Source organism: Lipotes vexillifer, unplaced genomic scaffold (assembly GCF_000442215.2).
Source record: "Lipotes vexillifer unplaced genomic scaffold, Lipotes_vexillifer_v1.1 scaffold241, whole genome shotgun sequence".
NCBI lineage: Eukaryota > Metazoa > Chordata > Mammalia > Artiodactyla > Lipotidae > Lipotes > Lipotes vexillifer.
The window spans coordinates 2,301,703-2,314,154 of NW_006784922.1; the positions used below are offsets into that span (position 1 = coordinate 2,301,703).

The window sequence follows — 12,452 nt, forward strand, 5'->3', positions numbered from 1 at the left end:
CACTTCAGGGAACCAGTGAAAGAATTTAAGGAAGGAAGCAGCATGACAGATGTGCACCTTAGAATGGCCATTCTAATTCCAGAGTGATGGAGAGATTGGACTAGGTAAGACTGGATGCAGGTAGACCCCTTCTAAGACCTGCATAAAAGACAAAAATAGTAGGGGAATTCAAGAGACAGTTAGGAAGCAAAATCAACAGAACTTGATGATTGAGTCTGAGGTTCCTTAGACCTGTTAGATAGACAGGTCTGGAGCTCAGGGGAGAACTATGTTAAGAACTGTCAACACAGGAATCATCCCCATTTAGATGGCAACTAAAACCATAAGAAGGGCTGAAATGGCCCAGCGAGAATAAATCAAGCCATGTAAAACATACATTCAAGGATGAGGAGGAATAAAATTCAGCCATAAAAAAGAATGAAATCTTGCCATCTGCAACAGCACAGATGGACCTTGAGGTCACTATGTTAAGTGAAGTAAGTCAGACAGAGAAAGACAAACACCATAAGATCTCACTTGTATGTGGAAACTAAAAAACAAAACAAACAAAGCAAAACAGAAAACCAAGCTTATAGATCCAAAGAACAGACTGGTGTTTGCCAGAAAGGAGAGGGGCGTGGGGTGGACAGAATGAGTGTTGGGGGTCAAAAGGTACAAGCTTCCAGCTACCAAATAAATAAGTCCTGGGGATGTAACGTACAGCATGGTGACTATAGTTAATACTGTACTGAATACTTGAAAGTTGCTAAGCGAGTAAATCTTAAAAGTCCTCATCACAGGAAAAAAAAGGAAAAAAGTCTGTAACTGTGCTTGATGATGGATGGTAACTAAACTTATTTTCGTGATCATCTGCAGTGTATATAAATATTGAATCATTATGTTGTACACCTGAAACTAATATAATGTTATATTCAATTATATCTCAATTTAAAAAAAAAAGGAAAAAGGAAATGTGCCAGCGGCAGGGAGAAGAGAGAATAGGGAGTTATTGTTTAATAATAGAGTTTCAATTTGGGATGATGAAAAGTTCTGGAGATGGATGGTGGCGATGTAAATGTACTTAATGTTCACAGAACTGCACACAAAAAAGTGGTTAAAATGGTACACTTTATGTTATGTATATTTTACCACAATTATTATTTTAATAAGAATAATTAAACAATAAGGAGATACTTTTGTGCTATTTGTATCTTTCAGAATAAGAATGCATTCACATATGACTAATGCAAAATCAAGACAAATGGTAAAGGGAAGGAGGAATGAGCAGAGGAAGTGGGGGCTGCAAAGGAAATTGAACAAGAATGGCCACGGAGGCTGGTGGAAAACCTAGTGTTACAGCAATGGAAGCTAAGGACAGAATTTCTAGGAGGAAGTGTTTGACTGATTTGAATGCCCCAGAGAATTAAATCAGATAAAATCGGAAAAGGACCCACTGGTTTCAGGAACATGGAGGTCAGTGGTGACCTTGGAGAGGGCTGTTGGCAGTAGAAGCCAGAAAACGAGAGGGTGAGGAGAGAACGGGTAGGGAACAGAGCCCAGAGTGCAGATAAGAAGTCTGACAACTATGGAGAGGAGGACGGTGGTGGCTGGAGGGAAAAGTAACAGATGTTTATTTTTAAAAGCACATTAAAATATCACCATGCATAATCTGCAAAGCAATCAGTTCAGTGGAAATACAACTTTATGTTAAAAATCTCAACAATACCTGGAATTTACAGATTACAGAACTTTTCATAGTACTTATGGCTTAGAAAGGATAACTCTAAGTTATTCTCTTCCTTTTCAGGGTGGTAAAGCTGAGCCATAGAAAAATTTCTCTAAGAGAATTTACAAGGAATTGAGCTGCATCAAATAAATATCTTCACTGATTCTTTTTTTAAGGGTAGAAAAGTATAATGCACTGTGTTAAGAAAACAATTTTACTGTAATAGCCACATACTGAAAAAGTCTAAAATTTTAAGGCTACTAATTTATTAATTTTGGGTACATGTCCAATGGAAGATGCTTTATATTCCAATTACATCCTCAAGATACCGAAGTTAGTCTTCTGGATGGGTGCGTTGAGGGCTGCACTAAGACTGAGACCCAGGACCAGCCTGGTGTCCACTGGATCGATAATCCCATCATCCCACAGCCTGATAAAAGAACAAAAACCGAGTGATTAGGAGTCCACCACCAAACCACCAGTTATACACCCTATGCCCAAAAATGCCGAGGAGGTTTTCCTTCAGGTAATATGTGGATCTACTGATTAGCTACTATAATCTCACAATGGAAACAATGTTCAAGAGGGGAATAAAGAGAGAAAGAAAAAGAACATGACTCTTACACAGCTTTAGGAACAGCTTACTACAAGGAAGTTCAAAATAAACCCTGGTTTTATTTATTTCAGGAAAAGCTTTCCTGTCCCTCCTCCGCCCACACAAACATACAAGTAAAGTTGATATATTACTGTTAATATTATGAAGAACCACATAAACCAAGGTAACAGTCTCCAACCAAAGTCCCTACTAGAAAAGGTATATTCCCCCAAACTCCCAAACTCTAAAGAAACTAGGAAAATTACTGAATAGACTTCAGTACATTTTATTAATAAAATAAATATCTTCATATGTAGTTCTTTATTTTTTGCTACAATAGGAAAAACAAGTAATGGCTTTAAACTGCTTTCAGAAGAAACTCAAGTAGAAATCTTAGTTTGCTTTTCATGGACACCCTCACATTTATAAAAAAAAAAAAGAGTAAGAAATATTGTTTTTTAAAGGTCATTAGTGGGTGGCAGTTTTGCTTTCTTTAAACAAACTGCCTTCAGTATCTGGACATAGCATCAATTATTAAACCATACTTACATCGACAGACCATGAATGAAATCATTGCTCATAAAATATTCATAATAGGGATCTTAAAGTATCAACAGCAAAAAAAAAATATATTACTCTTGTAGTTTGTAACCCGGTCAATTGATTACACTCCCTTCTGAAGCCTACAGCAGAGTAATATAGCAAGCACGATGGTGCCAGGGGCTGTTCCAGGTAAGAGGCCCTAATCAAATGTCTGGAAAAGTTTGATTATAAAAACAACTGAGCAGAAGAAAATTGGCATGCTGTACATGTAACATGTAAGGATTAAGAAAAACATAGGAGGTTACAGTACTGTACAGATGATGACAGAGCTCTCCGAAAAGACAGGTCTAGCCATGTTAAAGCCTAAACAGGCCACAGGATTTTATTGTTAAGCTGAGATTTATTAAACCAAAGGAAGGTGCCATAAACTGGCTTGAAAATCCTTTCATCTTTGAAACAAAGTTGGTGTCTCCATGCCACCAACTGTTTCAACAGAAGGGTTAAACATCTATAAATTAAAAGAAAAACCTTGTTGTTTTTCAATATTAATTTCCAAAGATAAGTCTATCTGGGCCATATGCTCTCCTGTCTTGAATATAATCCGCTAAAAACAATAATAGTCTAAGTATGAAAATAATAAAGGATTCAGTCTTTCTTAAGAGATGACTTAGCCAGGGCTGAAAAACAAATTAACGGTTCACACAAAATATGCTATTTTTCAAAGTTTAATACCTAACTGTCCTTGTGCATTTCAAAATCTTATGTAAAAACAAACAAAAAACTATAGGTGAGCTTAACCTTTTATATGATTTTCTATTTCCTCTTTGCTTCTGCTGGCTACTACATAAGCCTATTTAAGTGATGGTAAAAAGAACGTTTATTTCTTAAATCAAAGACTACAAAATATTTTGTTCTTAATTAAGAGAATCAATGACCCACCACAGCAAAATATACCTGTACATTTGCTTGCAGAAATACATGTTAACAAGAAGAGAAACAGGCTTTTCAAAAATCCCAAATGGTATTAATTGAATTTTGAAACTAATTATGCTCTGAGAAAGAAATATGTTCAATCTTTCCTGCCCCCCAACATCAGGAGCAGTGCCTGCCACAAAAGATGCATTTCAGGAACTGACATGGATTTTAACTTGTGATTTTCTTTCCCCGCCGCCTCTCCAGTCTGCCTTCACAATAAATGGCATAAATCACAGCATAACCCAATTTTTAAAGGACACAAATAGTTATTTTCTTTTTCCCATCTGCCCAAGGGATAAAAGAAAAACATGAAGCTTCAATTATTCTTCAGAATGTAGAACATTGAAGTTGTTGAAAAAAGAGGTATGAAAGCACACGCATGTCTCCAACGGGGACAGCTGTGATAATTTATTACCTCATTTAAGTGGTGTAAGAAACAAACAGAATAAGAGCCACCATGGTGTGTGAGGTAGTTGCTTAGTGTTGACATGTGGACCCTGGTCATGAATAATCACCTTCTGAATGCACAAGCTCACTTGTTAACAAGTGTCAGTAAGTGTTCAACCATTTTCATCTTTAAATGGGGTAAAAACAAAATAATCAGAGAGGGGGATGAAGGAACCCATTACTGCAGAACTAATTCCTGAAAGTGACACAGCCAGGACTATAATTCTCAACTTCCCAGCCCCAGTGCGGTCCACCTCTGGCCACAGTGCTCCTGCAGGCCTTGGACCACCTCAACTAGGAGCAGGATAAGGGAAGAGGGGTGGAGAGTGGCAGAATCAGACCAATAGTGATGGATCCAAAGCCCAGCCTGGGAGAAGGAGCAGCATTTCAGCAGTAAGCATTCCCATTATAGACACAACAGTACAAAATTGTGTCCAAATGTTATTTTTTGGTTACCATGAGGGTTGGACCATGCCAACTGCTCAGATCTCTGTAAAGCTGCTGCCCTGACTGCCAAGATGTGCCCATCAAGGAGTCAGTTATTCTCTGGCTCTCACCTTGCACTGGAATAGTAAGGGTTTCCTTCCTCTTCAAACCTCTTAATGATGGGCTCTTTCAAAGTTGCTTCATCAGCACTGGAGAACTGAAAGAAAAGGGACAATGAGTAAGTCCACTGCAGGGGAACATCAGATCCACTCAAGAGAACCTCAAGAAAAAAGGGGCAACAGATTTCATGAACGATAACGTTACAACCAACACCTGCACGTTGATGTATAGATTACGTGTGATGCTTTAACATACATGATCTCACCTGAGACATGAGTATCAAATTAGTGCGCTGTTATATCTCCCTTATCAGAGCCAATGTCCTGAGGCTGTTTAATGTCAGGTCAAAACCAAAGGTGTCACATATTCCAGCAGGGTATAGCAATGGATGTGAATTATACAATATAACAAAGGGCTATATTACATCTTGCAGTTTCTGTATAAGGAGGTGGAAAAGTAGGATAATTTCATTCAAAGTAGCTAAAATTTTAAACATTTTAAAGCTTAAAGGGATAAAACAATAAGGCCCATTTTAAATAACCTCTTCAATTTCCCAGATGGCTGAGATTTTTCCCTAATTAAAAATTTAACGGCTCGCCCATCCGTATTGCCAGAAACAAGTGATAATTCAGATGTTGAAATCTTTATGCAAACTAATTTTGAAATCTTGAAAAGTATTTTCAACTTAAAAAATATTCCACACCAAAAACCAAGTGATATTTTTTTTCAAATAAATCCAACATTTTATGTACTTTCATCGTTTAATATCATTTATAGGTCCAGAATTTGGAGGGAGAACCACTAAAATCCTATACTTTCCTTTCACATATAGAAAGAGATGAATTCACATATCTGTATATCAAATTAATCAAAGCACAACTATTTAATAAGATATCGCCATGCTGGGCTAGACTTTAAGACATGCCCTCAAAATATCAGGTAGAATTTCATATCCCCCACTCCCCACTACATACACACAAAAGTAAAGCTTTCCTTTTGCTTGGATACTAGTTAGTACTAAAGTGCATCTGAGACTTCAACTTAAGTCTGCAGAGTTACTGTTGCTTGGAAAAGATAGCTGGGGATGTGAGGCATGGATGAGATGCATTCAGGGAGGCAGGAACCACCCTCTGGCTTTATATTATCCCCACTCCACAAACTAGGCGGAGGACCAGATGATCAATCTCTAAATGGCAGAAGTGAGAGCCTGAGACGGCAGGGCCTCCTCCACATTACGCCTTGTTACGATGAAACAGTGCACCTGAGCAACTTTAGGAACATGCACCAATCATTTATAGGCCTGCTGTTTACATAAATTAGTTGTAAGTTTTAATAAAATGTAATGCAAAATTTCAGATGAATCTCTAACAGAGACACAAACAAAAGAATCCATCTCAAAAGCAGCTATTTGCTGATTTGTTTTTCATTAAGCTTCCAGTGCCCTTTCCCTCCTTCCTCATTGATACTTTCACAGTATAATAATGGTATTCAATTCTCATTACACAACGGGGCCCTCCCACTAGAGGTATCCTTAACGACAATCTAAAAGTAAAACAGGAAACACAAAATTCTGCCGCTTTAGGTCATAAAATCAAAGACATAAGTCAGATTTATTTAAATCTCACTAACTGCAAATGACTAAGAATCAAACATCTTTATGCCTCAGGCACCCGGAGACAAAAGAGTTTGTTAAGTGTTTTCTTGGAGATTCTGAAAAGTATGTAATTACCACAAGAAGGTACTTCAAGTGAAACGGCTCTAAAAAGAGAGATGGGGAAAAAAAAAAAAAAAAAAAAAAAAAAAAAGAGAGAGAGAGATGGAGGATGTGTGAGTCTAAGTTGCTAAAACAATTTCCAGGTCAGCGTCTTCTAGACAAAGCCAGGCCCTGAATGTTGGAATCCTAGCCACAGACTTGGAGGGGTTTTGGGTATGCTGCTCCCTGGCTCCACAGTGCTCTGGTGAAAGTCAAACCTGGAGACAAAGAAACAGCGTTTACCTGTTTCCCTTCTCGGGCTCTCTGGTCCTTTGCTACTGTCGCTAGCACATTAGCTGCCTGCTCTCCTCCCATCACTGAGATGCGAGCACTTGGCCACAGGTAGAGAAATCTTGGGCTATGGGGGGAAAAAGGGAAGAATGATCAAACGAATTCACTGTACTACACAGAGATTTTCAGAGGCCCATGTTTACCTTTTAAATCAGTGGTTCTTCATTCTGGCTGCGCATTACAATTATCTGGAGATTAAAAAAAAACAACAACAAAAACAATGCCTAGAACCCACCCCAGAGTAATCTCCAGCAGTGGGGCCTCAGCATGGTAGAATTTTTAAGTTCTCCAGGTGATTGTGATGTCTGTTTTGATAAACAGTATTTTTCCATTTCATCCAAATTTACTGGGCAAAAAAGTATTCAAAATATCCTCTTATTATGTGCAGTTATGTGCTGTTTTCCATTCCTAAAATTGGTGATATGTGCCTTCTCCCTTTATTTTTTAGTTTTAACAGGGGATTCTCAAGTTTGTTAACCCTTTTAAACAAAGCAACTTTGGGCTTTCCTGATTCTTCTATCTTTATAATGTTTGTACTTTATTATGTCCTGTTTTTATTTTTCTTGTTTTAATATGCTGCTCTTCTTTGAACCTCTTCAGCTGGCTGCTTGGCTCACTGATTTTCAGCCTTACTTCTCTTCCAGTACATAATATATAATTAAGTCTACACACCTGTCTCAAAGCAAGACTTTAGACACATCACACAAGTTATGACATGTAGCATTTTCATTATCAGCCATTCCAAAATATTTCCTGATTCCCACTGTGGATTTCTTCCAAGTGGTACTTTTAGCATTAAATTTCATTTCACCCCTCCAGATGATACAGATTATGGTATAACTGATTAAGATTTGTGAATGTCATTCTATATTTCAAATAGCCTTGAAGTAAACTGACCATTCATAATGATACTTGAAGTATGATTCATTCTCTCAGAGAAAATCATGACAACCACCTACCTAAATGCTCTGCCACACATCCCATAGTTTCCAGCCCCGTAAGAGCCCCCAATAATGACAGTTATCTTCGGCACATTGGCACAGGCTACGGCAGTCACCATCTTGGCGCCATCCTTGGCAATTCCTTCGGCTTCGTACTCTCTACCAACCATAAATCCTGTGAGAAAAGAACAGAAAGACAGCCTCAGGGTGATGAGATTAGTGTACAGAAGTCATTTTCACCAAGGTACTAGAAGGACATCTTGTCAACCTTATATTTTACCACAGGCCTCTCACCCTAATAAAATATTTATATGTGAAATATGCCCCCCACAAATTTGCATTAAAAAGTAAAATAAAATTTTCTCTAATCATTTAAAAAATTGTTTAAGTGGTTCATCTGGATGCACACAGAGATGCTCAAACAAGATAAGAATGCAACTTATCTTCAAGAAATTATCTCAGAACAATAGCTTGGTGATGAAAGAACAGGATATGGCAAGCTAAGGAAAAAGTACTATGGCAAGCCCAACTGTGAGGGCTTTAGGATTCACTGACCCGGTTTATAATATAGATTATTCCTTCTGAAGCACTGCTTTAAAACTTTGATGAAATAAAATTAATGTTTCGTAGAGATGCTGAGTCCCTGTCAGCGACTCAATAGCAAGATAAAAGAATTCTCATTATAATTATGGGATCCTTCTACTTCTCGAAGCTCCCACCCCCAGCTCTGCTGAAACTGGTCTGCAGCGTCACTGCGCTTTCCAGGCCTTGGGGTTCTTCCTCTTCACCTTGTAAACGCTGAATCAGGCTTCATTTGTCTCCCTCCACACCCATAGACTCACAGGCCTACGTGATGGTCGCTGTTCTTGCTTTGCAAATCTCCAGCAACGGGTAATCCAATTCAATTAAACCATTTTTTATGGATCACTTGTACTTGCTGTGGATACAACAGTACTGATGTAACAAGCCCTGCCCCCACCAGGCACCATCTGCTTCCTCTGGTCACCTCCCTGCCCTCTGAACTGGGCCCTCAGAATAGCTCAGAGACTCCTTTATCTATTTTATCTCGACTCCCTGTAACATTCCCACAATAGCTATCTCAAATATCGAATCTCTTTAAAAGCCCTCACCCACCACCCACCACCCTATCACCCCACTGTGCCTCTAGTCCCCATGAGTGATTTTTGCCTTGAAAAAGAAGACCGAGGCCATCTCACTTGGCTTTCTCTAACCCTTCTTTTCCTCACCATAAAGAACAACATAATCATGCTGCCTTTCTTCCTTTACTCTCATCTCTGTGGAACAAATTAGAGTTACTCAAAGATTATCCCTGAGCCCCTTCTCTTCTCTCTGGGTGTTATCTATTCCCACAGCTTTAAACACCATCTCCATGTTCTAAGGATGTCTCCACGTTCGCCTCCAGCTAACACACCTCTTCGGTGCTCAAGACTTTTCAACTGCCCACCGTATATTTCCAAATGGATACATTTGAGGTCCCTCAAATGCAATGTTGCAAAACCAAACTCAAACTCTGCTCTCTGACCCCAACCCAACAATAAATAAAGCACAGCGAAAATGTAGGAATCTTCCAAGCACACAGTCTAACTTACTGGTGGTTAATAAATCATGAGTCATTATTAGAAACAAGGTCTCTGGCCTAGTGAAGCTTCAGAGTACTTTTACCTGCCCTCTTAGAAGGTTTGCCACATAGGGCCCTCTCTGGCTGCCACCTGGATATAACTCCTCTCAAGAGTCATCTAACCAGATATCTTAAACTTAAGAACAGCACCAGTACTATGTAAAGCCCTGCCGACTGCCAAGGCCAAACTCCTTCTCATAAAGGCAAGCCTGATCCCAACAACTAATTAAGGACATCTTCCTTTGAACCTGAGATAACCACACATGACTTAGAACAGTGGTCCCCAACATTTTTTGGCACCAGGGACTGGTTTCATGGAAGACAATTTTTCCATGAGCGGGGTGGCGGCGGGCGGGGGGAAGGCTCAGGCAGGAATGTGAGCCACGGGGAGCAGCAGAGGAAGCTGCACTCCCTCGCCCACCACTCACCTCCTGCTGTGTGGCCTGGTTCCTCACAGGCCGTGGATCAGTACCAGCCCGCGGCCCGGGGGTGGGAACCCCTGACTTAAAAGACTGGGGGAAATATTTTTTTTAGCTAATCAACATATCGGAGCGCCTCCTATCTGTCAGGCACCATGCAACACACAAAAAGTATAAATAGGAGAATCATAGAATGCCAGGAAAAAGAACTCTAGAACCCTAAGAGCCCTTAAAAATCATTTCATCTGTCACGTTAGGATCCCCATGGAACATGAAATCAGACAGTTGACATTGGTCTTATCATTCTTTGGAGTCAAAACACAAATCACAGAAGTTCCCTGGTGGTCCAGTGGTAAAGAATCTGCCTTACAATGCAGGGGACGCGGGTTTGATGCCTGGTCAAGGAACTAAGATACTACATGCCAGGGCAACTAAGCCCGTGCGCCACAACTACTGAGCTCGTGTGCCTCAACTAGAGAGCCTGCATGCTGCAAACTACAGAGCCCATGCACTCTGGAGCCCATGTGCCACAGAGCCTGCGCGCCACAACTAGAGCGAGAAAACCCCCCGCCACAACTAGAGTGAAGCCCGCACGCCGCAATGAAAGAGCCTGCGTGCCACAACTAAGACCCGGCGCAGCCAAAAATTAAATAAATAAATAAACAAATAAATAAATAATCTTTAAAAAAACACCTCAAATCCCAGACTTTGGTTCAGGATATGCATGTCCATTTAAGATGTTGCTTCAGGTAGAATTAACTGCACGATGAAAGATAAGGAAAAGGGAGGACCACAGCATGTACTTAAAATCCTTTATGGGGAACAAAGTACTGGGAAAGAGACCATGGGTCAGATAACACCCTCCAGCACTAATGAGAGTGTTACTGGCTGAGAACACTATGCTGTTTTCTGGGTAGGTGGGTGCACATGTGCAGGAGTAAAGGAAGGCCACTCAAATGTTTGATATACTTGAAACTCAGAAATTGCCTCACTCAAAAACATGGATAAATTCCCCCAAATATTCAAGATTCTTGAAGCATTAACCTTTAAAGATAATCTAGAGAGAGCATGTCCAATAAAGCTTTCTGTTATGATGCAAGCATTCTATGGCTGCACTGTCCAATACATGAGCCATACTGGACACCGCAACTCTCGAATAAATGCACCCAAACTAGTTAAGCTATTTTCTTTTTCTTTTTTTTTTTGGCTGCATTGGGCCTTCGTTGCTGCATGCAGGGTTTCTCTAATTGCTGAGAGCAGAGTCTACTCTTCATTGCAGTGCGTGGGCTTCTCATCGCGGTGGCTTCTCTTGTTGCGGAGCACGGGCTCTAGACGTGCAGGCTTCAGTAGTTGCGACATGGACTCAGTAGTTGTGGCTCGCAGGCTCTAGAGCACAGGCTCAGTAGTTGTGGCGCACGGGCTTAGTTGCTCTGTGGCATGTGGGATCTTCCCGGACCAGGGCTCGAACCCATGTCCCCTGCATTAGCAGGCGGATTCTTAACCACTGCGTGGCCACCAGGGAAGTCCAAGCTATTTTCTTACCAGTAATGTTTTGAAGAAAGAGCAGAGGGATATTTCTTTGGCAGCATAACTGGATAAAATGAGCTCCCTATAAGCAAATAAAATAAAAATCTTTTTAGTGGGAGGTTAACAAATTTAATCATCATTTACCCTGCAAACAACACATTTGGGTCAAAGAAAGAGTACCCTTTGCTTGGCTAGTCTGACCTTATAGTAACAGTAACAATAATACTACCATGGGGACCCATTGTCAATGGAACATGTGATTACAATTTGCACTGTTTTGCACAGGCACCTGTGTGATCACTGGCACATGACTGTAGGCCAACTCCTGTGTCAGAGATGAAGTCAACCACTAATATTCCAAACAGCAAGTGAAACTTCAGGAACAGAGAAGAAGGAATTGCTTGTCAATGAGAATTTCTGAGCCTCACCATAAGGCAACTCTCTGGTTCTCCACTTTAGAAAAGATAGAATATAAACCCTTCTGGGATACCTGCATTTTGATGATCACTTGAAATTCTTTCATGCACCAAGACTATAGTAAAATATATCTTTCTTACCAGCATACTTGAAATAAAGGGGATTTTTTTTTTTTTTGGCTGCGTTGGGTCTTCATTGCTGCGCGTGGGCTTTCTCTAGTTACGGCAAGCGAGGGTTACTCTTCGTTGTGGTGCGCAAGCTTCTCGTTGCAGTGGCTGCCCTTGTTGCAGAGCACAGGCTCTAGGTGTGTGGGCTTCCGTAGTTGTGGCTCGCGGGCTCTAGAGCGCAGGCTCAGTAGTTGTGGCACACGGGCTTAGTTGTTCCGTGGCATGTGGGATTTTCCCAGACCAGGGCTCGAACCCGTGTCCCCTGCATTGGAAGGCAGATTCTTAACTACTGCACCACCAGGGAAGCCCAAATGGGATTTTAGATGAGTGCTAGACACCTTTTAACCTTGAGTTTAGGAAATTACTTATATAATGACACAAAAATATAACTATTCCAGGGGCTTCCCTGGTGGCGCAGTGGTTGAGAGTCTGCCTGCCGATGGAGGGGACACGGGTTTGTGCCCTGGTCCGGGAAGATCCCACATGC

At 40.6% G+C, this 12,452-nt stretch overlaps 1 protein-coding gene across 1 annotated transcript in view; it reads right to left on the reverse strand.

Annotated features, from left to right (window-relative positions):
* Positions 1-1,663: 1,663 nt before the first annotated feature.
* The window catches only part of MCCC2 (methylcrotonyl-CoA carboxylase subunit 2), a 63,868-nt gene continuing 53,079 nt past the window's right edge, over positions 1,664-12,452 (reverse strand). The window contains 5 exon segments of the mRNA XM_007472369.1: positions 1,664-2,135; positions 4,823-4,908; positions 6,808-6,922; positions 7,815-7,971; positions 11,397-11,459. Of these exon segments, the coding sequence (XP_007472431.1) occupies positions 2,018-2,135; positions 4,823-4,908; positions 6,808-6,922; positions 7,815-7,971; positions 11,397-11,459 (539 nt within the window). The 3' untranslated portion in view covers positions 1,664-2,017.